Source organism: Pagrus major, chromosome 6 (genome assembly GCF_040436345.1).
Source record: "Pagrus major chromosome 6, Pma_NU_1.0".
In the NCBI taxonomy this organism is placed as follows: domain Eukaryota; kingdom Metazoa; phylum Chordata; class Actinopteri; order Spariformes; family Sparidae; genus Pagrus; species Pagrus major.
Genome location: NC_133220.1, coordinates 6,485,222 through 6,509,964, shown reverse-complemented (window position 1 = coordinate 6,509,964; position 24,743 = coordinate 6,485,222). Strand labels below are relative to the sequence as shown.

Below are 24,743 nucleotides of genomic sequence, written 5' to 3'. Positions count from 1 at the left end.
TCAGCAATATTGTAGGGATGACTATTGGGACTTTAACAAAACATTAACACAAAAAGATTTTTGATGTGTTTTTTGTCGGTGAGTAGTCTGGTAAATTTAAAAAAAATACTCCCTTTACTGTATTGCAGCCTTTAAAACCAGGAAAAGACAACACTTGTGACACATCGCCATATAATGTATCCAAAATCTAAGACATACAGGATATAGTCTCATGTCATGATATTGAACTAATATCAATATATTGCCCAGTCCTTCTGACAGGCTGAATTGGCATTAGTATATGTAGTGTGGACTGTGAAATACAATAATCATACACTGTGTGGAGTAAAATAAGAAAACTGCTCTGTGACCTGATCAGAAAAGACATATTTAACATAATGAGGAAGTGTGTAGTATGTTGTGTAGTAGGAGCCATTTGAAACTGGGCATGGGGAGGTGAACTTTGCTGAGCGGTTATGAGATGAATGTCATGGATCAGTGGGGAATTTAAGTTATTACAACTGTGAGAGTCTCACCTAATGTTTTTTTTTCATCATGGTTAATCTGCTGATTACTTTCCTGACTTGTCAATTAAATGTTTATTCTATTAATATCAATTTCCCGAAGCTCCAAGTGACATCGTCATATTGCTTCCTTTTTTATATCAACTATCAATCCAAGACCTGAAGACCTTTCATCCGCTGTCATAAATGACAAAGATGAGCATAAAAACCTCGTATTTAAGAAGCTGAAACCAGACAATGTTTGACAGTTTTGCTTGAGAAATGACTGAAGCGATTAATCGATTATTAAAGCAAGTGGCGATTAATTATGGTCGTCGCAGCTCTAGAAAATAGAGCTACAATTTTAATGATAATACATTTGCAATACAATGTGCAGGGATAATTCTCACTCATCGATAGATATGAGACAGAGTTTAATCATCGGAGTAACAAGTACATGGCATGCTCCTCAGTTCTCTGGTGTTCAATTAGAATAGTTTATTTGATGGAGTTAACAGAAAGGTGCAGAGTGCGGTTTGTTCTGTGATCCGCTCTTTGCTTCGGCTCGCCTTTTGTGTCAGGTGAAGTTTGTGGCATCATGCAAATGTGGCCTACTTGGCGAGCAGAGATTCTGTTGTGTTACTCATTCTGGTGCGAGTGGCCTAGTTACGCCCGTGTCCTTCATCATTTCAGATGCTGCACGCACAGTTTTGAATGATTTCACTTGATTTTCTGCGTATTTAAATTGAAAACACTAACAGTGGCGACTCTAAATAAGAAATAACTCCTGGTGTTGGCCCTGTTTAACCCCTGAAGAAAACTAGGTCAGATGAGCCCGAGCTAGACTTTTTGGGCTTTTTTTGGGGGACTTGTTGAAACGGGACTAAAATATGATCGGTTTTGTCTTCCAGTTCAGTCCTCGACTAAACCCTCTCTATTGTCAGTTACAACCCACACTGAGTAGTCAATTTCTGTTAGCTGCGTTCATCTACACCTTGTATCCGAGGTGCTTAATCAAGCCCAGCAGGTTTCAGATGTAAAAGCGCTGCTTTGGTTGTAACCTGAATAAGTAATATGCTCTCTCTCAGCCCTGTAGGGAAAAGTATGCTCAGTAAGCCCTGGTTAGGTCCTCTATGACCCAGCAGTATCCAGGCTGATGTTTCCAGAGCTTCTGATCTCCAGCGCTCACGTGTCCAGAAGCAGATTAAAGTCTTTTTAAAGTAGTCATCAAAAGGAAGTCTTTCAGAGGAATAGCTCGCAGTCCAACGCAGATGCTAATCTGAACTTCTTTTTGGAGATTTCATTTAAAAGAAAATCTGCTCTGTTCTGGCCGACGTCTTCAAGTACTTAATTAGTAGAAAATAAGTCTGCGTTTTAACTCAGTCAGCTTATCTTGTTTCTGTTAAATACTATTTTTTGTTTTTGTTTTCTGTTTTGTGACCTCTGTATGAAATACTATGAAGGGTAAGCACTGTACAAGACAACAGTGATGTCAGTTTCTGATGACGGTACCATCCTTTAAAAGCTATTTTTTCTACCTGATTCATGAAAAAGATATTCAATTAAAATGCTTTTACTGCTGAAATAGACTTTCATTCATTAAACAGGTTAAAATAAAATGTTGAATTTAATCAGCACCTCTATGTCCCACTCGATGACTGAACATAATAGGCATCATAAAAGAAGACTTGATGAACAGGTGTATTGGATGGCATTAAATTGTGCAGGTGTGCCTCATAAAGTGGACATTAAGTGTAATTTAAGGGAGATGGAACCTTATTTTAATGTTCGTAAAAAGTGAATTTGCGAGTGTTCAGATAAACAACACAGTGAATACACACTTGAGCAACACTACAGATGTATTCACCTTTTTAAAGCTGCTTTTGATCACCAACACTGGCTTTTATTCTCTTTACTTAGATCAGTTCTTAGAGCAGTTCTTGACCTTATTGGAAGGGCTCCTCTGCTTTTTCATGTTGGTGTCGCACCCTGGGATTCAGACTCACTACTCTGCTGCTCATTTCATGTTAGGACTCGACAGTAGCCTGCTCGTGTTCTTCTGGCTCCCGAGCCTTTGTTTAACACATCTACACTTTTTTTCTCTCTCAAAAAAAAGTTGAATTTGCTGTGATTTCATTCTGGCTTTGTGGAGGCCTGTCCTTAAGTCAGAAGTTGATAGTTTGTTGGATGGCAGATTCTGATAGAACAGATAACAGTTTCTTTTCTGTCTACAGAGAGTCAAAACACCTGAAAGTTTAGATATTTTTTTAAAGTATGATGTCTTATCTGTTTGCTCTCTGCTGTATATCCTCTGCCTGTGAAAGCTGCAGCACATTTTAGTTAACATTCTGTCCTAGTCGACACGTACAGGTATATTAAAAATGAGGTTTTAAAACTATAATGATCTCCCTCCAGACAAGTGTTTTAGTCTGTGGCTGGTTGCTTAGTAACATAAAATACATCAAATGATTTTTTAGTTTACTTTTTTTAATCTTTTATTTCATTTTACAGGACAAACATAATGATGGAAACGTGACTGCTCTTCACAGAATCATCCTGGATAAAAAACACTGTCAGCAGCCATTTTTATCTCTCTTTTTCATCATTGGAATATTTAATGTTGCTCTGTGCTTTTTACAAAATAGACAATATAACATTCATGCCAATGTCGCTACATACACTAATAAAACCAAATTAGGAGGTGAACATTGGTGTGTGCATCATTGTTTCCAAAGATCTCCGTGTCTGCGCGTCCAGACAGAAACAAGAATGGCTAAAACACTTAGAAAAAGCTTAGTTCTAAGAAATATCCATTTACATGTAGACCTAGTTGTATTTTATATCCTGATCCCCCCCTAACTGTGGTCATCAAATAAGGACATGATCAACTCACACAGTTTGTAATCTGAAATAATACTGACCAGAGTGAGTTTTATCTGCTGCATGACTTCCTTGTGCGTGATGGCTTTCCCTCATCACAACTCATGCCCACAGCAAATGGTTCGCTCCACAACACGACACGCAACATCCAAACTCACTGTCTAATAGACTAGTATGTACAGCTGAAAGAATTGGTTGATTAATCAATTAGTCAATGGAAAGAAAAGTAAATGGATTACTTATTTGGATATTTGTCGTTTTTTAGCAAAGGTGCAAATAACTCACTGGTTTTTTAGTCCTCTGATAGTAAATCTTTGGTTTTTGACTGGTTGTTTTGTATGACCAACAATCAGGCACTAGGAAATTGTGATGGATATTTGTTTTTAGTATTATAGCATCATGAATTTATTCAGCTGATACTGATAACTGATAAATACCCTCTTCTCACAGTTAATACCTATGATAATAAGATAACTGATTACTTTAACGTTGTTATATTTTAAAGGCAAGTATGTAACTTGTAGTTCAGGCACACCTGACAGTGAGAAAAGCTAAAATTTAGTGTGCAAAGATGAATGATTGAAGATTTGTGGTGTGAAAATGTTTTCCCTCCTCTCAGAACCCTTGTGGAACATGCATTGCACTTTGCAACGTCTCTTCTTCCACTTCTTCTTCCTTCTCCTTTTCCTCTTCTTCTTTCTTCTTCTCTCCTCTTCTTCTTTATTCTTCTTCTTTTTTCTTCCTCTTTCTTTGTCCTTCCTTGTCCTTTTCCTCTTCTTTCTTCTTTCTTTTCTTCCTTCTTCTTCTTTGTGCTTATCACAGATGAGGGCAGATCACAAACCAACTTTAAAGGTGTGCGCTGCTGCCTACTTTTTTTTTTAATAGTTCCTCAGGCACTCACAAGTATCCTCTGATTTCTGACGAACTGCACCACATTTTTGTCAGGTATCGACGCCGACTGGCCAGTCAAACCAAATTAACAGTGTATAACCTACATTTGCTTCAAACATGGTGGAGGTTGTCTCTACCTCAGAACACACTGGTTTGATATCAGGTGTTCTCATTTGATAGTCAGGTAGGTGCACAGACAGGCCAGATAGACTTACATCTACACCTTTAGACAGACAGACAGACAGAAGCAGGTAAAGATTTGAAAATGCAGGCTGACATCAGATACAGAGTAAGTCGATCGACAGTCGGGAGCCAGTGGCAACGAAAGGGTTACCATGGTGACCGCGTGTTTACGTCCGCCTCCCCGCAGCTTTGGCACGGAGAGCCAGTTTCCATGGAAACGGCTATGATACCCCCCCCCAAACCAACTGACGAGGAGGCCGTAGAGCCCGCTCTGTGTGTGTGTGTGTGTGTGTGTGTGTGTGTGTGTGTGTGTGTGTGTGTGTGTGTGTGTGTGTGTGTGTGTGTGTGTGTGTGTGTGTGTGTGTGTGTGTGTGTGTGTGTGTGTGTGTGAGATTCATTGAGATGATTCCTCATACCTGTGTGAGAAGCAGAGTCGGTTAGCGCATCTGCATTGGCCTCACGACACGAGGCAGTCATACTCGCTGCATCAAGCAGCAGTTACAAAAACACACACGCACCTGCTGCATGTCTCACATACACCAACCATACATCAACATGACACACACACATTTTTCGCAGACAAAAATACACACACGTCACATGAGGATTTGCGTGTAGACGGTGACATCAGTCAGTCAGTCGTTCCACATTGGCCTGACCCCGTGAGTTGGTGTGTGTGTGTGCTCCCTATTCTCTTGTTTCTAAATACAGTCAATGGCATCAGACATCCACTTTTAGACGCTTTATCACTCTCGCTGCTTCGCTGTCATAGGAACCGTGCGGTCGCTTCTCTGACAACCTGCATCAAACACGTGCGTGTACGTGGATGTGAGGAAGGGGGAATCAATGGCCTTGAAAAACCCGTGTTGTTGCTATAGGCCTCTGAAGAACGTCAGGCTGAATTTTCATCAACCTTTCTGATTCAAAATTCCACATAATCACAGTAATGAGGCGGCGCTGGCTCGTTTTCAGAAACACAATCACTTCCTTTGCCAAGTGCAGAAATGTGCTACAGTTTGTGGCGGTGACATTGGTACTAGAACATACGGACGACGTACAGTCTCTCACATTATGTACAGATGGATGGAGCCCGCGAGCAGCAGTGTTAATGGAGCGTTCACCAGACGGAGGAGCATGCTGCACATAGGGCTGTATGTATAATAAACACTTGGACAGCTGGTGGTCGATACCTGTTTATGCATCTCGAGCCGGGCAGCCAGTCCTGATTCTGCTGATTGCCTTTTGTTTTTATCTCAGGAGTTTATAAGAAAAAGGCAAAATGCAGCATCATCATGCAGTTTTATGTGTATTTTAGAATTAACACTGCAGTACATTTTGTGTTTTAGTGGGAAAATTGTGCTGACCCGAATTTTTCTTTTTCTTTTTTTTGTTTTTGCCTCCTGTTTCTTTCGGCTTTGGCCGATAATAGATATGATCAAATACTGCAATATTTGCCATCATATATGCTATTTTTTCAAAAATATTGAATATCGAATAGCTGTTATGGCATGTTTGGGATGAAAAGAAAATGCACATGGAGTCGTTGTGGAAGCGGAGGTGAAGCATATCGATCTCTGACGTTATGGGAATGAGACTGGTGGAGGTTACTTACAGGTTAATTGGCCCAATATCGCGGCATGCAGGCAGCGCTTTAACATACAGGACATGAAGGAATTTAGAGGCAAGGTAACCACTAGCTGCACCTAATATTGTGGGCTATTCTGTAATGTTTGCAATTCATTCTTTGCACCAAAAGTTCTAATGTAAATGTTCTTATTTGATATTATTTTTATTATGTAAAAGTGTATGTGTTGCTGTGAAGGGAGACGTAAAGAAGTCAACAGTATATCCAACCTAAATCATAAAATAAAATGCTATAACTGTATATTATGATTTCAATACGTCTATCGCGATGTAGAGACAATAGAGTGATATAAAATTTTGGATATTGCCCAAGCATTGAGTAAAGAGATGTTGTGGTGACTGCACTGAAAAAGAGGCAAAAGACTGATAAAGAGTAAGAAATGGAGCCCTTAGGTCAAACAGAAATGCGAGAGAGAATTGGGCCTCAAGATGTCTGAGAACAACTGGAATGATATCTACCAACTCAAGATCCTGGCAAGAATTCTGCTGGAAGAACATTATGCAATACTTTGACTCCAAAATTGAAATTTATACAGCTTTTTCTTAAGGACTGGATGAATGTTGGCGGCAGTGTGGTGAACCAATGGCAGACCACTTAATGCATTCATTTCGGCAAGAAATTCCCAAGGTTATAAGGAGTAGTAGTAGATAGTAGTAGATTTTACCTGGGAAGCTTCTTTTGGTTGACGGCAAAAAAGCAATCACACGGAAGTTGCTGCAGGAAAACCTGCCATCCAAGGACGAGACCTCAGTTGTCATTGAAATGCACTCTATGGAGAAATTGACCTTTTCCTTAAGACTGCAATCTGAGCAATGCATTTAATACTGGGACAATGGAATATATACTCAACTGGATGTAACCTTCTGTCCTTGCACTTTTTGAAAAATGTTTCAAAAGAGAAATGGAGCTCCTCTGTGGAGTTAAGTTGAAAACCTGTGCACATAAATCCAGTTGCATGGTGGATGATTTGTCTCTACAGTCCGTCACCATCATGAACCTTTTCAGGTTTTTGATGAAACTCAGCCCTGAGACAGTTGCCACTGAACTGAACGGTGGCACCCAGGTCCAAGGAACCATCACAAGTGTTGATGTGTCGGCATGAACACCCACCTGAAGGTGATGAAGATGACCCTTAAAAACGGGGAGCCCACTCGGCTGGAATCAGAGTATCCGTGGCAACAATATTTGCTACTTGATCCTTCCTGAGAGCCTCCCATTGAATACTCTGCTGGTTGACATAGAGCCAAAGATAAAGTCCAAGAAGAGGGAAGCAGTGGTTGGATGAGGGAGTGCCAGAGGACAAGGGGGTGGCAGAGGAAGAGGACGAGCCGCGGTTGGCTAACAATATGATTGCCAGGCTGCACATTTGCTGGCCACCAACCCACAGGAGTTTTTTGCTCATCTTTTCCCAGAGAAAACATTTGGTGAATTTCCATGTGTTTCTGTTCAAGTTTTGTTTTTTTTATATAGAGGATTAAAAAACAAAAGAGGAGGCAAGCGATAAAGCATCATCGCGATGGATTATTTCTGCTCCATGTGGACCGATGCAGTCGCGCGAGCATAAGGCTTTGACGAGCTTTACCCTTCCTACACGCTCGCAGAAGGAAGGGGGAGATGGTGGCTGATGTCTTCCCTCCTGTCTTATTGACTCATATTAACAGTCAAAGCTTCAAACATTCGTGGGCAATTTTCACTGAAGCTGAAGAATTTTGTATTCTTCAGGTTCTTCCTTTTGATAGACAACCACAGTGAATTTGTTTTTTCAGGCCGGGTGTTTATTAGATGTTGTTAGTACAGAAGTGTGATTTATTTGTCATGTATTAAACATAATTTTCAAACAGATTTTCATCCAGTGCTGCTCAAGTATCATTGATAAGATTTTCAGTATTTTTCTAAGAATATCTGTGTTAATCTCACCAGTTTGTTTTTGCTAATCACCTTCTGTTCGCTGAATGGCATTAATGCCATTTTTGTCGCTCACAGTCCTCCCAAATTTTGGTTTAATTTTTTTCTTGTTTTTCCTTTTAAAGCGTATTTCATTTTACTGTATCTTAGTCTTTTAATTAACATTATTTGAAAAGTGTTCCGTCCATATAAATCTACAGTTCTGTACTCAGCACTTTCAATTTGTCATCCGTTACAATAAACCTTGATGCTTCCTGCTTTAGAAATTGTCTCCAGCTGATGCATGAATTGACCTTCTCTTCTTTACTGATGTCTGTCGTCTGATTCTGCTTGTGTTTTGGAATAAAGGACTCTTACATTGTCAATCAGGAGTTCATAATAGTGGGTTTCCAGCATGTATTTGTCTGACTTCTACATAGTATGAGAAGAGGAGTATTGTTGCTTTTTTTTCCCCGGCTGCTTATTGTAGCGTCTTACTGAAATAATTACACGTAGGGTCATATGTTGTACAGTTGCCGTCTGTATTCATTAGACACATTTTGATACTTTTCACCCTGTGGAGAAAACACTTGAGTTATTTGTCAAAGAAAATTATTTACAGCACCCTCTGTTTACAGATGAGACTGCGTTGTATTGTCATATTCTAACAAGCCTGATATAGTTATTTTATAGTCAGACATGTAGATTACAGTCTGATCTGAAAAAGCCACCAAACCAGTTGTAGTTAAAATCTGACTGTAAACCTTAAAATCTAATGTCCTTACTCACTGTGTTAAGTGTCCCACGCCTGGTTTATTGATGTGTGCTAGCTCTAGTAAAAACTGACAAGGGAGACACAGCAGGATGTCTACACTGAGGCGTATAATGCAGAAATACAAAGAGCTTGAACGATGCATGACGATGTCTGTCGAACTGAAGAATACAAAATACCCCTAAAAAGGCAGGAAATGTATAATTAATCCACTGCATTGTGGTGCCAGTTTCACAGACACTGACATGAATGGAGATTGAAAAACGGATAAAAAAGTACATAGTATCTTGGTGTCCACATGCGCCATCATTCCAGTGTTATGAAGTAGTGACTCTGGTGAGTCAAAATGTCAGGAGAATCTGTTTGTCTGCATGTTTTAATCAAAATATTGATATTTGGTGCCAGTGTATGGATAATTGTATTGCAAGAGGAATATTGCTGCATTGATATTTTGTATGTCAGTGCCAAGTTTGTTCCAAGTTTGCTCAGTGACACACCTGCTGAGGGAGCTCCTCTGTCTGTCTGTTCATTTCCCATCCATACAACTTCAGCTAACAGGTGCATGGTGGAGCTACTGCAGAATGCAGATGCATCACATAATCTGCAAGGAACAGACAAAAACACTACCAAACCAATACGAGTCAGTGATTAACGTGAGTTGAGGGTGTAAGGCTGACATCACCAACACGAACATTAACATGGCTGTAACCGTAAGGTGGATTTAATGTGACTGCTGGCTTTCACCAGAGGGAACTCCCAAGTGTCCATCAGCAGCTTCAGTCGATGTAAATCAGACGAACAAACACACACACACAGCTTATTGACTTCCTGTCTCAATACGACCTTCAGATGGGGGATAAAGGCACATTCCCTCAGTTCTTCCTGACACGCAGTTGTCATCCAGTATTGATCAGTTTCAAATATTGATAGTCTGTTTCGTAGTTTGAATGTTTCTCTATCAATACGAGGGTCTTTTTGTTGTTTTTAGAATAGAGGCGGTTCCTTTCCTCTCATGGTAGATGTCATGTCCTGCATTGGAGAAAAGCTGTTTGGTTTTTTTTCAATTGTTGGAGGAATGGTAGCAGAGGTGGCTTTTACTGCCCTGTTCATACTGGACTTTCTTGGTCATGGATTTGAAAAAATGGCCAGAACAGAAGATTTTGCCTCAGAATCAGTTTGGAGGTTGATTCAAAATGATGATCGCTTTTTAGCTTTTGCACCACTGAAGTGTTGTTGAGCAAGCTTCACACCCGTTCCTGCATTGTGCTGGATTGCTGACCCTTTGCTCTGACCTTCCTCTGATGTACTGCAGGGATCAATCAGGTAGCACATTATCATTCATTATAAAGCAGGATTCATTATACACACACTCACATTCATGCTGGTAGAGGAAAGTGTGAGCAGCAGAACGCTCTCACCTTGGAATTTGATTCAATAATGGAGTTTAATTTAGTCTTTCTGGTCAGTGCTGCGGTCTGTAGTTAATTCAGCCTAATTCATTCAACAGTGTCCAAACAGAGAGCTGGAATAATTACAAAACACAAGCTTTAGTTACGGCGATTGCAAAAACCACTGAAGAGAAACTGGCTTTGTGATATAAAAAATTAAATGCATAAATATAAAGTAAACAATAAACAATACCCTGGGCTGCCGACACACATCTCACTGCAAAAACACAACAGTGGAGTCAAATGAAAAAAGGCAGACAGAAAAACAAAATGTCAAAAATAACGATCAGAACAATTTAAAATAACAGTGAAAATGAAGTCATAACAGTACAAATTACTTCATTATACTCAAATTATTCATCATTTTAAACGATGACCAAACTCTATTTTAGTACTTTTTCCTCTCCAACCCACAAAGACACCGCAGTGGGCCGCGACACTGAGAAGACTGAGCTGTCTGTGACATAACTGTTTCCACCGTCCTCACCCTGAAACTGTTGAACCACAGTATCCAACCTCGATTAGCCCAAAGTGCTTCAGCAGTACAGGACTCATCCACTCTGCTTACAGATGCAAAAGATATATAGACGATGAAACGTTTGTTCTTCCAGTTGCATCATCTCCATGAGGAAAGTCTTGCAGCTGTACTAAACATGTAAAACGGGGATTTCCACCATGACGACGTCTGTAACTCTAACGTAAGGTACATACAGGCGAAGGGAACTTCAGTTTCTTCCACATCCACCTCTGATTTTTACATCAGGTCTTCAGCTCAAAGACATTAGGTGGGGAGCAGTGCTTAAGTACTACATATTATGTGCTAGATATTAAACTAAGTCTGTGGTATCTGCATAAATACTTCCAACCATAAATATTCATGACAAGTAGGAGGACCTCAAGGTCAGTGTAGCATGTGGGCAAATGGCACTATCCATTTAAATCAAAAACGCAGAGATGCTTCAATATCCATCGGTGACTATATGTCACGTACACCAAGTCTGCAATTCCACGAGGTTAAATACAGCTTGTAATGAATTCTGTGGCGTTTGAATCAGAAGTTTTTGAACCATTGCATCTGCAACGGTACATCAATAAAAATTCAGCATGAAGCCAATTTTCATCTCCTTCTTTATTGTTACAGCCACTTAAGTTTCTGCCACACTAACAGCTTTTTGGACATGCAAGTTAAGACGCCGCAGTCAGATCCAACGCTGCCTGCCGAGGCCTGATTCAACCCCGTGTTAATGATGCTTCACTAAGAATTACACAAGAAAACATATGAACGAACAGTTAAAGTTAATACAAGGAACTCTTAAACTGGTTATGAAACAGTGCACTTACTGCTGATGCCTCTATATGACCTGCATAAGCAGACAAGACCATCAGCAGGATGATTTGTTATTTCTGTGTGGGAAGCACTGAAGTGTGTCATGCATTGTGGGACTCGCCCTGCCTTGGTCTATGTCTCGACTTGGTCTCAACCCCTCACAGTCTTGGTCTCGTCTTGGCCTCGGTACAGTCTGGTCTTGGTCATAACTTTGACTCGGTTTAGCTTGTCTTTTACTGCAGCTATTGTTGTTTGTGCACAACTACACATTTTCTGTAGTTTAGTCTGTTGTCATTTGTAATATTGTTGCAGTCATTTTGTAATTAATGCTGACGAGTTAAAACAGAACAATATGACACAGTCAACAGTCTGAATGCTTTGTCACAGTTGGCCACCGTCATGTCTAAAGTCTACAACAACAACATTTACTATTTGGAGCTCTGGCTGGGATTCTTCTTGGAAAATCTCTCTACTATACAGGAAGTGATGCGTTTTATGTTTCATGGATAAAGAAAAATGAGCAGAGCAGTAATATCTCCTCTTAACTCCCCTGAGGTCTTCAGCATACATCTGCTGGGGGACCTCTCCTTCACTGGATTCATGTAAAACTCTTTCAGCTCAGTCACATGGTAGCACCACTCCTTCTGCTGTCTCACACTTGCTGTGCTGTGAGGAGAGGAGATGTTGAATAATCAGCCAGAACCACCACAAACAGACACATTCAACCTGTCTTCCATCCTGCCTGTCAGGCTTACATATTTCACTTTGTTTGGTAAAAATATAGCAGATAATTTCATACTACTAATACTAAGGTTGTCTCGAGGGTTCAGGTGTTCAGGATGTGATCCACAAAGTGGTAACATCCTGGAGTTGAGGGAAGAATATTCTGCATATTAAGTTTTCAGTCACAGTGTGATTCACACCTGAAACAGTACGTGACCAGAATGATGAGCACGCATTATTTTTCTTCACCTTGTTTCGCTGTTTGCTGTGCATGATTCATTAAATCCTCAATTAGGTAAAAGAAAATGAAGGACCCGTGTCTCAACAATAACAACTTTCTCTCTCATCCTCCATTTTCTGGCTTTCTTTTCTTTCTCTCAACTTGTAACTCTTCTTTCTCTCTCCTCTCTTCATTCTTCTCTCCCAATTAAAATCCTGTCTCTAACGTCTGATACAACCAGAGGAATGAAAAAACATGCCACGTTCACTTTGTACCGTGATTGTATGTAACACAGGTAGCAAAATACAGGACGCACAATTAAAGAGATTTAAAATTTAAAAAAGAAACGCAACAGACTAAATGACAACAACAGACAAAAATATAAAATCTGGAACAAGATCAGTTGATTGACCCCAGAGTTTCTTTCATCTGACATTATCAATTTTGATAAAAATAAAACATATTTTATGTATTATATAGTGTATACTAAAACTAGAAAATGCATTTTGGCAATTGTCATTCTGAAGAATGCTGCAGAAAATTATAATAATATAAATAGTAATATAAATTCTCAAAATACACACCTGCTATGTACTGTTAACACAAATAAAAGCTGTTTGCTAATCAAGGCTGTGAAAAAATAATTGAGTCCATTAGTTCAACTACATGTTCATGTCACAGTCACCACTCTTTTGTTTATTAATGCTGTTTTCATCCACTAATTAATTCCTGTTCACTTCTACCTTACCATTTTTTTCTTTAGAAACTACACCTTCTGCAGATGTTTCACATTAAAATACTACTAAGAATTGGGAATAAGAGTGATGTGAAGTGAAAACATTTAAATGAAATACACTCATGTAAGGCCTGAGATATATACTAACTTTTATATTAAGTATTTTTTATTAAAGCTCATGCTCAGTCAAACTCCGGATCCTATGGTCAGACAAGATTTAGTTTTTTGTCGCGTCAGAAGTTATTCCTATTATGTATATCCAAATCTCAGCCCTACTTAAATGTACCAGTAGAGTGATGTAGCCCAAAGATGGCTGTGCTGTTTGGACAAATTACTGCACATGGCTTCACCTTGAGTTATAGCTGTTGCACTGTTCTGTTTCAGATGTTCACTGGTCTCCTGAAGCACACGCCTCCGGCCTCCGCTGCAGCAGCCTCCTCCTCCGCCTCGGACCAAAACAGCAACGCACAAACCACAGTTCCCACAATCCCACGGGGACACCTGGTCGTGGGCCCCAAGGACCAGCTCCGCCTCCTCACCCCCGTGGGCAGCACGGCGACGTCCAATCACTGCACGGTGGCCGGGGCCCACGCCGCTAAGCACTCCGGAGGAGCCCCGCGACCTCCTTCCTCCCTGAGCGAGGAGGACGATGGAGGAGGAGGAGGCAGGGTGAAGAAGAAACGAAAGAAAAAGGACAAGAGAGAACGGGAGAAAGGAGGAGGGGATGCGGGGGAAAGAGAAAGGGAAAGCAGCAAACCAAAGAAACGAAGGGGGGAGGAGAAGGAGGTGGCGGTGGTGGTCCCGCTGAGGAAGAGCAAGGAGCCCAAGGAGGGAAAGGAGCGTAGGACCAAGGGAAGGGAGGACAGGAGAGGGAGCGGGACAGAGCTGAAGAATGTGGCCGGAAGGAAGGTGGCTGTGGCCCCAGGACCAGCTCAGGTGCCTGTTAAGGTGCCCGGCAAAAGGGGAAGGAAACCGAAGGTCAAAGTCCTACCTCCTGTACCACCCACGAATCAAGGTACACTGTTAGGAAGGCTGCAGTGTGTTCTGTGTGTACGTTAGTTGTGTTAGAGATGGTTTCTAGGTGATTGTGTGCGTGTGTGGAGTGGAAGGTGCGATGTGTTGGCGTGGGAGGACGTTATGAAGTTCATTTAAACACAGAGTTCTGCTTTATTTTTAGGCTGTGATGAAACAATTAGGTGATCAATCAATGGGTAGAAAAAAATGACAGTTTTCAGAATTGATTGTCATTTATCAAGCACAAAATGACATCTACTGGTTCACTGGTTTAACATTGTCAAATGTGAGGATTAACTGCTTTTCTTTTTTTCTGTCTTTTTTATTGGGTCTTTGACTGCTGGTCTGTGATATTGAGATCGGCATTTTCACTTTTTCCTGACATTTTATAGACATTTTAAGCAGGAGAACTGCAGCAATTAGTCGATTAGTTGATTGAATCATTTAAGTAATTTTTTAAGCAGAAAAGTCTCCTTAAATGTAAGAATTTTCTGCTTATTTGATTTATTTATGATTGTAAATGAATAGTTTTTTTGACTATTCATTGGACAATGGGGCTGGAATTAATGATTATTTCCCAGAGCCCAAAGTGACATCTCCAAGTTGCTTCTTCTGTCCAACCAACAGTCCAAAACCCAACCCAGCCCATCATAAATGACCAAAAAAAGCTGGAAATCCTTGAACCAGCGCAAACGTTTTACATTTTTGCTTAGAAAAGGACTGAAACGTTTAAATGATAATCAAAGTAGTTGATCTTTTCTTTCAATTGACTAATTGATTAATTGACCAATCTTTGCTGCTCTGTTGGACAAGAGAAGCAATTTAAAGACGTCACCTTAAGCTCTGGGAAATGATGATGGGTATTTTTTTCACAGCTTGACATCTTATAGTCTAAAAGATTAATTGATTACTCGTAAAAATAATTGGCAGATAAAGTGATAATTAAAATGATGTTTCATGAATTGAAGAATAAAATAATCATAACAGCTCTGCTTTTAAAGTTATAGATCTGTTATGATATCCTGGCTTTTAAAGGGATTTTCACACTGTTTATTAATGCATATATTTATATTGAACTGGAGAAAAAGCAGCTGAATTTTTTTAAGTAATAATACCAAATCTGAATGACTGAAAGCGGTGTCAGTGATAAAATCCTGTTTAAATGAAGCCAGATTACTTCTCCTCCTCCATGTGACAGTAACAATGTTTATTGTCGTAAACGCCCCTAGACCAATTTTAACCTCTGTTGCATCTGAATCTTAGATGTATTTAGTTAAGGTTGACTTTCAGTGTTACATCAGTTCTGTGGGTGTATGTGTGTCTGTGTCTGTGTGTGTGTGTGTGTCTTCATCTGTTTTGAGTCAACAACCAAAGAAAAAAGTCGCAAGTGTTGTCTCACAAGAAGCTCTGAAGCTGGAACATTTCGGCGCTAATTGGAAGGCAGAGATGCTGACAGTTCTGTTCTTAAATGTTCTTTAATCATGATCAGACATGTCAGTGTAAATTAATCTTATTATAATGTGATTGTTGGATTTAATTAAGACTGAGTATGCGTGCGTGTGTGTGCACATATGTGTGGGTGGGTGCATTAGCAATCTTTTAGAGCCAAGAGACGACTTGTGAGTATCAAAAATTGCATCAATGCTTTTTTCAAGATGCAACTCTTCGTCATGAAGCTGGATTCTGCCAAATGCTTTTATAACATGCAGGATAATGAATTGTATGAGGTTTTTAAATTTATAAATACATATTTACATAAGTTAAAAGTCTGTGTGCAAAGGTCCAACAACATGGTCAAAGTTTCCTTTCAACTTAAAAGAGAGAACAATCAGGTTTGATTAGTAACTGATATTTTGCAATATTTTCTTGAAGAAAATGTCAAAAGACTTCTTTAGCATAAAGGCTAGAGAAGTGAGCTTGTGACTGGAGGGTTGCCGTTTCAATCCCCCAGACCGGCTGGATAAATCTGGGTAGGGAAATTTAAAGGCAGTGCTTGCCCCTCCCTCATAGAGTGGTACAGGGATGACACATTTTTGTAGGCTGGTCCTGAAGTGAGCATCGCTCTGGTTCCCTCGACAAAACGCCTTTGGGATTTTTTGGCTGAAAATGATCTTTGTGGCAAACACAAGCTTAGGATACTTTTCAGTAAGGTAATCTTCACAGATGAACATGACTTGAACGTAGTTAGAATGGTTTGTAACTAAAGTCGGCCTGTAGAAACAAACTAGTGAGCAGATGAGTCTCTGTGTTCGCCGTGATGATGTTTAATGTCAATGACAGCTTCTGTCATCTCATTTAGACACTCGTTAGCACTTAGCTTTTTTGAGACATGTAAATGCTCATTAATTCAAACATTTGGTGTTAACTGATGTATTTTATTTTGTAGCTTGCGTTAAACTTATTTAAGGCATTTAACCGAAAACCCATTCACAAAAAAAACACTGACTTCGAGACGAGGGAACTGGAAGCTTAAAGATGCTGACTTATTACCGGTTTTAAGACTCATTCTTACCACCACTGAGGTGCCCTTGAGAAAGACCCTTAACCCCAACCACTCCAGTGGAGCTGGTCAGTGGCCAACAGACCAGACTGTCGTTTTACTGGGCAGCTTCCAGGTTTGAATGTGCAACTGTGTGAATGTGATGAGGGCGATCTTGAAAAAGAGAGCATTGCTGTCAGTGACATCGTTTTATTTATTTAGCTTAACAGGCTGCACACTTTCCTAAATACTTGCACACTGCTAACAAGCTAGGTGTGGTTGTGAGCTTGGGTTATTATTATCCAAGGCTACAGGTTTTAGTTCTAAAGGTGTTTCTCAGAAAAACACACATTTTCTGACTTTTTCTGTCGGTGCCAACAATTCATATGGGGACTCGTCTATGGACATGTTCTGCTTTTGCTCAGCATCAGTCAGTGTAATGGAAAAATGATGGAAAAAATCAGGTTCAGGTCAAGAATGTCTCAAGTTAGGCTGAAAGTGTGACCAAGACCTTTGACTCACTCATTTCCTCGTGTTTTTCACTACTCCATCAGCCCTCCACTCTAAGGTCCCGGGACAGGTCCACAGCAAGAACAATGGCCGGGCCAACAGCAAGACCCCAGTCCCCTCAGCGCCAAAACAGAGGGGCCGCAAACCCAGGTAAGACTTTCTGTCCATTTTCTGAGCAATTCAAGCAGAGAGCAAGAGAGAAACAAAGAGATGTTACATGAGAAACAGGAGGGGAAACATTTTAGAAGAAAGAAGTGAAAGGAGCTGTTCTAAAAAAGCCCAAGAAGTGCACACTGATGAAGTAAGTCCAACAAGAAAGAGCGAGGCGGCAGTAAACCTGTCATCCACAACAAATTATACAGCTCACTTCTCACTTCTCACTTAAAAGCTATGTTTTGGCTTTTTTCTGCTTTCTCGGGGAGTCAGAAAAGATGTGAAGAAGAGTTTTATTCAGACCGAGTACAACAGGGACGCACGGTGTGGTACCTTATCTAAACGAGCTGCTAGAATGAAGCTGGGATTTTAAAGTTTTGAAAATATGAACGAATGAATTGGCTCACCAGTTTTTCAAAATTGTATCTGAGATGCTTCATGTGAAGGATGGAAAAACACATGGATGAGGCTACTCTAAAGGCCTGGGGACAGAGAGAAACTAACTTTAAAATAAGGCTTTATTCTGCATCTATTTTACTTATTAAAGCCTCTCATACACACATCTTCTTTATGTCTGGAGTCTGTTACTTACCTTCATCAAGCTAATATACACATGTGTATATGTATATCTGATTTAGGTGTATATGCCTTTATTCTTACCTTAATCAATCTAATTTATCTAACCTGTACCTAGAGCTGCAATGGTTAGTGGATTAATTGATAAATTGATTGACACTAAATTGATTGGCAACTATTTGAGAAATTATAATTTTTCACAGATTTTTAGACACAAGCAATTCACTGAAAATATTCATCAGATAATGAAAATTGTCACATCCCTACCTGTAGCCATTTTCAACTGCATACTGAAACTTAACAATCTCAAGTCTTGTTCTTTAAGATCGAGGTCGACAGATTAATCAGTTTGGCCAATTAATCAGTCAACCAATCAGTATCGGTGGAAATTGGCTCTTTAGGTATCCATGACGTTGACTTAAATGTTCAGTGCAAGTATTGTTAATATATCGGCCTTTAAAAATCTGAGCTCGATCAACCGCTACCTACATATAATTAAAATAAAATGTCATGTCTGAACTTAACCATCAATGTTTCTGACCCTTAAGGGAGGCAGACAAACTGACATACAGCCTGTTGTCTTTTTAACAGAGTTAAAATGAAGGAGAAAAGGCAGAAAAATGTCTTTTGATGGCAGGAATTTTTTGTAACAAATAGTCACCCCCGCCTCTATCTGTCTTCCTCTGAACCTTTCTTCTTTTGTTTCTCCCGTCTGTCCTCCCTGAATTGTGAAAAATTATTTTTTGCCGACCCTCTTCAGAACAGCTGAGTGCTCTTTATGAGGTTGTTTTTGCAGACATGTTTCTGTGCCTCTCTATCTTTGCTCCTACGTCAGGCTTCTTTTAGTCACTAACTGTGTTATTGTTGCACTTTTCCTCTGCCTCGAGAGCAGCTGTTTAACAATTATTTTCTTTTGAGCCTCTAACAGATGCATAACTTGTTCATCTTTGACGTACCTTTTGAACAGCATAGTTTAACACATAAATACGCATAAAAATAATCACATTTTCACTGTCTACGGTGTCTGGTACTCTGTGTAATTGAGTTTAATCTGTGTAATTGCATAAATTACTCATTAGATTCTGTGTGCGTCTCGGGGGTTGTTATAAGTTAAATACTAATAGTTGAGAGAGAATACTCTCTGTTGAGGTCAGTGAGACCCACCTCTTTCAGTCCCAAACTGTCTTCCAATACTGGTTAAATGAGATGTTTTTGCTTGAAAAATTACTCAAACAATTAATCGATTATCAAAGTATGACTCATTCTCTCTCGATAGACTAATTGATGAATTGACTTCTCGTTGCAGCTGTACTGTAGACCAGCAGACGTGTGTAGATTCTTCATGGCAAGATAACAGAACAGGAAACCAGTTGACTCGAGAGATGAGTGCTGATAGGAAAGATATTTCTGAGTGACTTTGTCAGGAGAGAGAACAAAGTTGAGACAGGGTTCTGATGCAGACAGATATGAAAGAAAGAAAGTCAATATTCTCCGGTGGAAGTAGAGAGTTTTATGATTGAGAATTGTGGGAAGAGGAGAAAAGGAGCAATGTTAGAAATAAAGTGTGAAAAAGTGGAGATGAATCACTCATGTGAAGTTAAGAGCGGCAACAGCAGACTGATGAGAGACGGAGAGAGAGAAAAGTTGCTGATGAGCGTTAGAGAAAGAGGAAAAAGTGCCAGCAAGAATAAAAAGGGATAAAGGTGATGGAGAGAAAAGAGATGGGAATCGCTGCTGTGAAACAGGAAGAAGAGACGGAGATGGGTTTAGTGAGGATGGAAGAAAAGAGTACAGAAGGAGAAGAGGGAGAGATAAAAATGCAGAAAAGAGCCATGGATGTGGAGGAGACGGAGGAGGACTTGTGAACTCAGGGTCATTTCCAGGTCGGGCGCTGGTATCAGGTCATGTTTTGTTCGGATAACACCAGTCACAAGAAGATTAGAAAGTCCTCATGTGGTGGAGTTTTAATTCTTAATCGGTTGCTTTGTCTTTTCTCACTGCTCACTTTGACAGAGTTTAAGTAGAGAGATAAAGAAATACCATTAACCGGGACAGGAGGATCTTTTTTCTTTTTTCTTTTTTGGCCCTTGCCCACTAGTCACTCTTTGTATATTTAATGCCTTGTCATAGCAGTTATGTGAGAGGAGCTGCAGTTGCAGACGCAGTGTCTCTGTGAGATTCATCTTGACAGCAGGCTCATGAACGGGGTCAGACATGGGTCGAATGCATGTTCAGCAGAGTCAATCGAACAGTCTGTGGCTCTCCTGTATGAAAGATGCATGAATTGACCACAAAATGTGATGTATTTGTGTCACACTTCCAGAGATGTTTGATTTGAAAGACAACTTATACTAATTATATCTGTTCTAATTATCTATCAACTCCCCCTGCTCTTTCATATGTTTCTATCTGCGGATAGCTTGTGTTTCTGTGACTCACTCTGTTGAGTGTTTTGTCAGACTGATTGTTTTTTAGGGTGCTTTAACTGAGCGCTCTCTCCCTCATGCCTCTCAGTGCATGGAGAGCTGTGTTTTCTCTCTTCTCTGCTCTTTGCTGGAATGTTTTTGGACTGTCATTCTCTCATGGTGAATATCAAATACTGCCCTGTTTTTGTGCAGCCGATTGAACCAATCACAATGTTTGTTTACAATAACTTCCGGGTAGAAAATCCCTCCATCGGGCACAACCTTACATACAATTGAATGTCTTTTATTATAATGTTGTTAGAAAGTCCTTTCAATAATCAGACTTCCAAAGTCTACAATTTAAAAGCTGCATGTTTTTTAATAGCAGTATCTGTGTGACCTCCTCAGTACATCAACATTACAGAAACAACACTTAAATCCATCTGCAGTGTATTATGTATCTCCTGCACACACCTTTCTTAGAGTTGGGCGGTAAAGTTGACAGCGCTTCCTTAATTCTTGGCTGATTAATTAGTCTCGCTGTAAAAATATACTTTATGGCTGCAGATGTTGGCTGCAGGTGAAGATGGCTAAGTGATTGTTGAGTCAGAAGTTACACTCAGCGTGTGTCTCAGCCAGTTTGTGTTTCTTAACAAGTTCATAAAGTGCGACACATGCCTCGAGATGTCCACTTTCAAAATACTGTTGATATCTGCCTCCCTCCGAATTAACGTTGTCCGCCCACAATTCAAAGCATGAGAGCAACATTGCGTTGTATCAACTGTCAACATAAGCTGCAAACTCTTGATCATGTTCTGACTCTGCATCGATGCAGAATCTTCCATGTCCGCATCCCGATCTTATAATCAGGAGATTTCCACATTTCTGTTGGGCCGCTGACTGAAGAAAATGAGTTTACCCCAAACTAGCAGACAGTCTGAGATGTCACTGTTTGGTAAATATCAGACACTAGCAAAGCAACACAGTACGTGAAAAAACACAATTTAAAAACAAATGATCAAAATCAATACAGCAGGACCAGAGACATCACCTCTTTTATTCCACACATTCTTCTTCCTTTTCAAAACCTCGTGCCTACATTACCCACAATGCAACTCAGCCACCGAGTGACATCGCTGATGGCATGCAGCTCTTAAATATGTGAAATTGACCGAGTTACCCTTTTAATATAATAATAATAAATCAAAATTCCACTATTTTCTCTTTCTGTTAAATGTTAGAATATGTCAGAACAATCTTGCCCTTGGCCCCCAATGTTACATAAATCTTGTTTGTCATTTATCAAATGACCGGTCGACCCTTCTCGTCATATTAAACTGCATGTCACTTAATTCACTCCTGGATCAAAGTAACTAGTGGATGGTATCTTGGGTCATAGATTTGTGTCTGGATATCTGTAGCTATCTGTGGATAGCTGTCAAAACCTTGTTTACATTTTCAGAAGTGCACAGTTGTGGTCTAAGTGGCTGGAATATTTTCATTTCTTCCTCCTCCTTCACCACTTCATCAGTTTACTATAATTGAATGGAAATGTCGATCTCAATCCCCTGTTGTTTCCTCCATGCTCTCACTGTGTCACACCCACTTTCCAGCAATCAAATCGCAGAATGATTTGACCACACATCTCCCAAGATGCTCACTCGTTTAACTCAGAAATATTTCACCTAACCGAAGCTACAGATTTTCTAAGCGCCTCAGTGTCTTTTAAGAAAATAATCTTTTAGTTGACTTTGCCACAAGTGTGCAAATACGTCGTTAGATCACCAATTCATAGACATGTTTTAAGCCAGGAGACAACCTGCTTTTTCATTCAGCTCGTATGCTCTGATTTTCTCTGCCAGTCAGGGGATTCAAACTGGCAGTCCAAAGTGTGCTCTAATCTCTCTGGCCAGTATTTCACCAGCTGGTTGGTCTCAGCGATTGGACAGTGTTCATTGTCTTCGTGATCAGAAAATAATGTTACCTAGAGAGATTAGAACAAAGTGAGGATAAAATCTTTGTATCCGATGTAACTGTCTCAAGCATCCTTCTACAAATCCTTAGGGAGCAGGAGAGTTTCCAGCCTCTGGCTCGGTGAGAAAACACTGCTGCAGGCTACTAGAGCTGCTAATTACTCATCAGAATTCCTCTCCTTCCAGAGATCCTGGCGCAGCACCCGTGGAGAAGAAGAAGAAGGGAAAGAGGAGAAACCAGGAGCTGGCTGTCCAGGAGGGGGGCGAGAGTGACGACACTACCTCAATGTCAGCCCTCAACATGGTCGGAGAGGACAGCCAAGACCCCCTGGATAACGCGGTGAGTGGACAGAAGGATTGAATAGACCCTAGACACGGAGGGCTACGTAGCTATTTCTGTTTAGACGAGTAGTTAAAGGTGACATTTTAATTCTGGTAACTCATTCCATCTTTTGTTACAGACTTTAGTTTTACATGATTGGACAAATGAAACCTTTGCCAAAAGCATGAAGTGTTGAGATCGCTTCTAACGTGTTGTGACAAGTAGCATCATCCTGTTAGTGACAGGAAGCAAAGGGTTTTGGGAATTGCAGTCAGTAAACTGGAGAGACATTCTTGAAGCCTTGAAACAGAAGGCTAGTTGTTCATGTCTCAAAGGTAACGAGGTATTGTAATTAATTTGACTACTAATATACCTCTGATAGTGTTGCATACATTACAGCATCCACAGTATGTTTTTTTTTTTACAACATTAGACATTATGTTTCCAAACATTTAATTACCTGCTGATTTTGTTGAGTTCCATGTTCAGTTAAAGGGTCTGTATGTGAGATTGAGATTGTTTATTTAGACATGCAAAGATATGTTTGATTAATAGCGTCTTGAGCAAAGACAAACTATCTTTTTGTTAGGCCGGATAACCATGCAAGCATGTTGGTGCATGTGAGTCCCTCCCTGTGAAGCTATTGGCCTTCTCCGTGTTTATCAAGAGACTAAGAGAGTGACCTCCCCCTAACCCTAGCCCCCTAACGCATATTTTACTCAATGTTTTAGGAAACTAGTGTGAGCAGGATAATAATTACAGGTTAATGAAGGATTTATTTCAACCAAACCAGAGTTTGTGATCATTGGAACAGTGGAAAGACAACCCCGAGACGGTTTTGATATATTTCATTTTTTTACATCGTAAAATGACTGTTTTTGTCAATGGAGTCTGGTGGCTTTGAGGAGAGTGATATAACAGCTGTTTAGGTCAGAGTGCAGCAGTTAGTGGCAGTGTATGTCTCATAAAGAAACTTTAAACAGATTATATTAAGTAGCTTAAATACAGTTAGCAACAAATTGTTAAATTTATCATGCCATTTGGTTTTCCTCCCATCCATCTTTGCATTTCTCTTTTTCCTTATTTCCTCTTCCCTCTCTTCTTCCTCTCACACTTTCTTCTGAATTGATCCCGATGTCTTACTGTATTATATCCCCCATTTCTCCACTTCTGGATAATCTTTCTAACTCTCTTCTCTTCCTTCTCTTCTTCCTCAATTATTGCTCCCTGATCTCACCCCTCTCTCTCTTCAATCTATCTTCATCTTGTTCTTTAGAAGCGGCGTTCGGGACGTCAGGTCAAGAGGAGGAAGTATAACGAGGATCTGGATTTTAAGGTGGTAGACGATGATGGAGAGACGATCGCAGTTCTTGGAGCCGGTCGTATCTCAGCACTCAACGCCACTGCGCTGGCATGGCAGGCTGAGGTAAGCCTCTATTTCTTTTCTTCTCCCTTCCTTTTGTCTTTCTTGATTTCACTTTCTCTTCTTGTCACATGCTGCTTCATCTTTGTTTTAAAATGCACAATCAATATATGTATAATAATATCCAAGTTGAGGTGAGGATGTTTGTTGGGCCTCTGTCTGTCAAATCCCTACCAGAACTTTTATTACCATGTCTGAAGAAATTGCAAGTCACATTCTCACTATCTTTGTTTTAGTGTTTGACAGCAGAAAATCTTTATTTTATGTAAATAGCTTCACTGAATTTGTCAGAGTTAAATGCCAACATACAGATACTCAGATACTCTTGTGTTAGGTCTACCTAGCCAAAGCAGTCTGATGCAGATGTCTTCCAATAAATCCTACTACATGAAGGTTGTTATGTTCAGTTTTGGTTGAAACTATTGTGAAGTGGTTTTGGTCATTTTGGAAGCTGCTGTTGGATTGTATTGAGTCAATCATGTAACAGTGCTGCATGAAATTTTCCCCTGAATAAGATTTGTCATTTAATAATTATTGGCAAGATTTTGTAACCCACATTTTAAATGATGTGAGGTCCCTCTCTGAATGTTTTGCATTGATTGAAGTCTTTTTACACTGCTGCTGTATGAAGACAAACTCTGAGAGCTGACCTTCATCTGTTTGGGCTGCTAATCTGTTTGGTCTTTGTGTCCCTCAG

The 24,743-nt window shown here is 40.0% G+C and overlaps 1 protein-coding gene and 1 pseudogene across 1 annotated transcript in view; both read left to right on the top strand.

Annotated features, from left to right (window-relative positions):
• chd6 (chromodomain helicase DNA binding protein 6) overlaps nucleotides 1–24,743 on the top strand; it is a 98,739-nt gene that overhangs the window by 31,123 nt on the left and 42,873 nt on the right. Inside the window, exons 3-6 of the mRNA XM_073467762.1 lie at nucleotides 13,576–14,206; nucleotides 17,239–17,344; nucleotides 22,488–22,641; nucleotides 23,900–24,049. Of these exons, the coding sequence (XP_073323863.1) occupies nucleotides 13,576–14,206; nucleotides 17,239–17,344; nucleotides 22,488–22,641; nucleotides 23,900–24,049 (1,041 nt within the window). The remainder of the gene's footprint in view (nucleotides 1–13,575; nucleotides 14,207–17,238; nucleotides 17,345–22,487; nucleotides 22,642–23,899; nucleotides 24,050–24,743) is intronic.
• On the top strand, nucleotides 7,073–7,423 carry LOC140997575 (small nuclear ribonucleoprotein Sm D1 pseudogene; annotated as a pseudogene).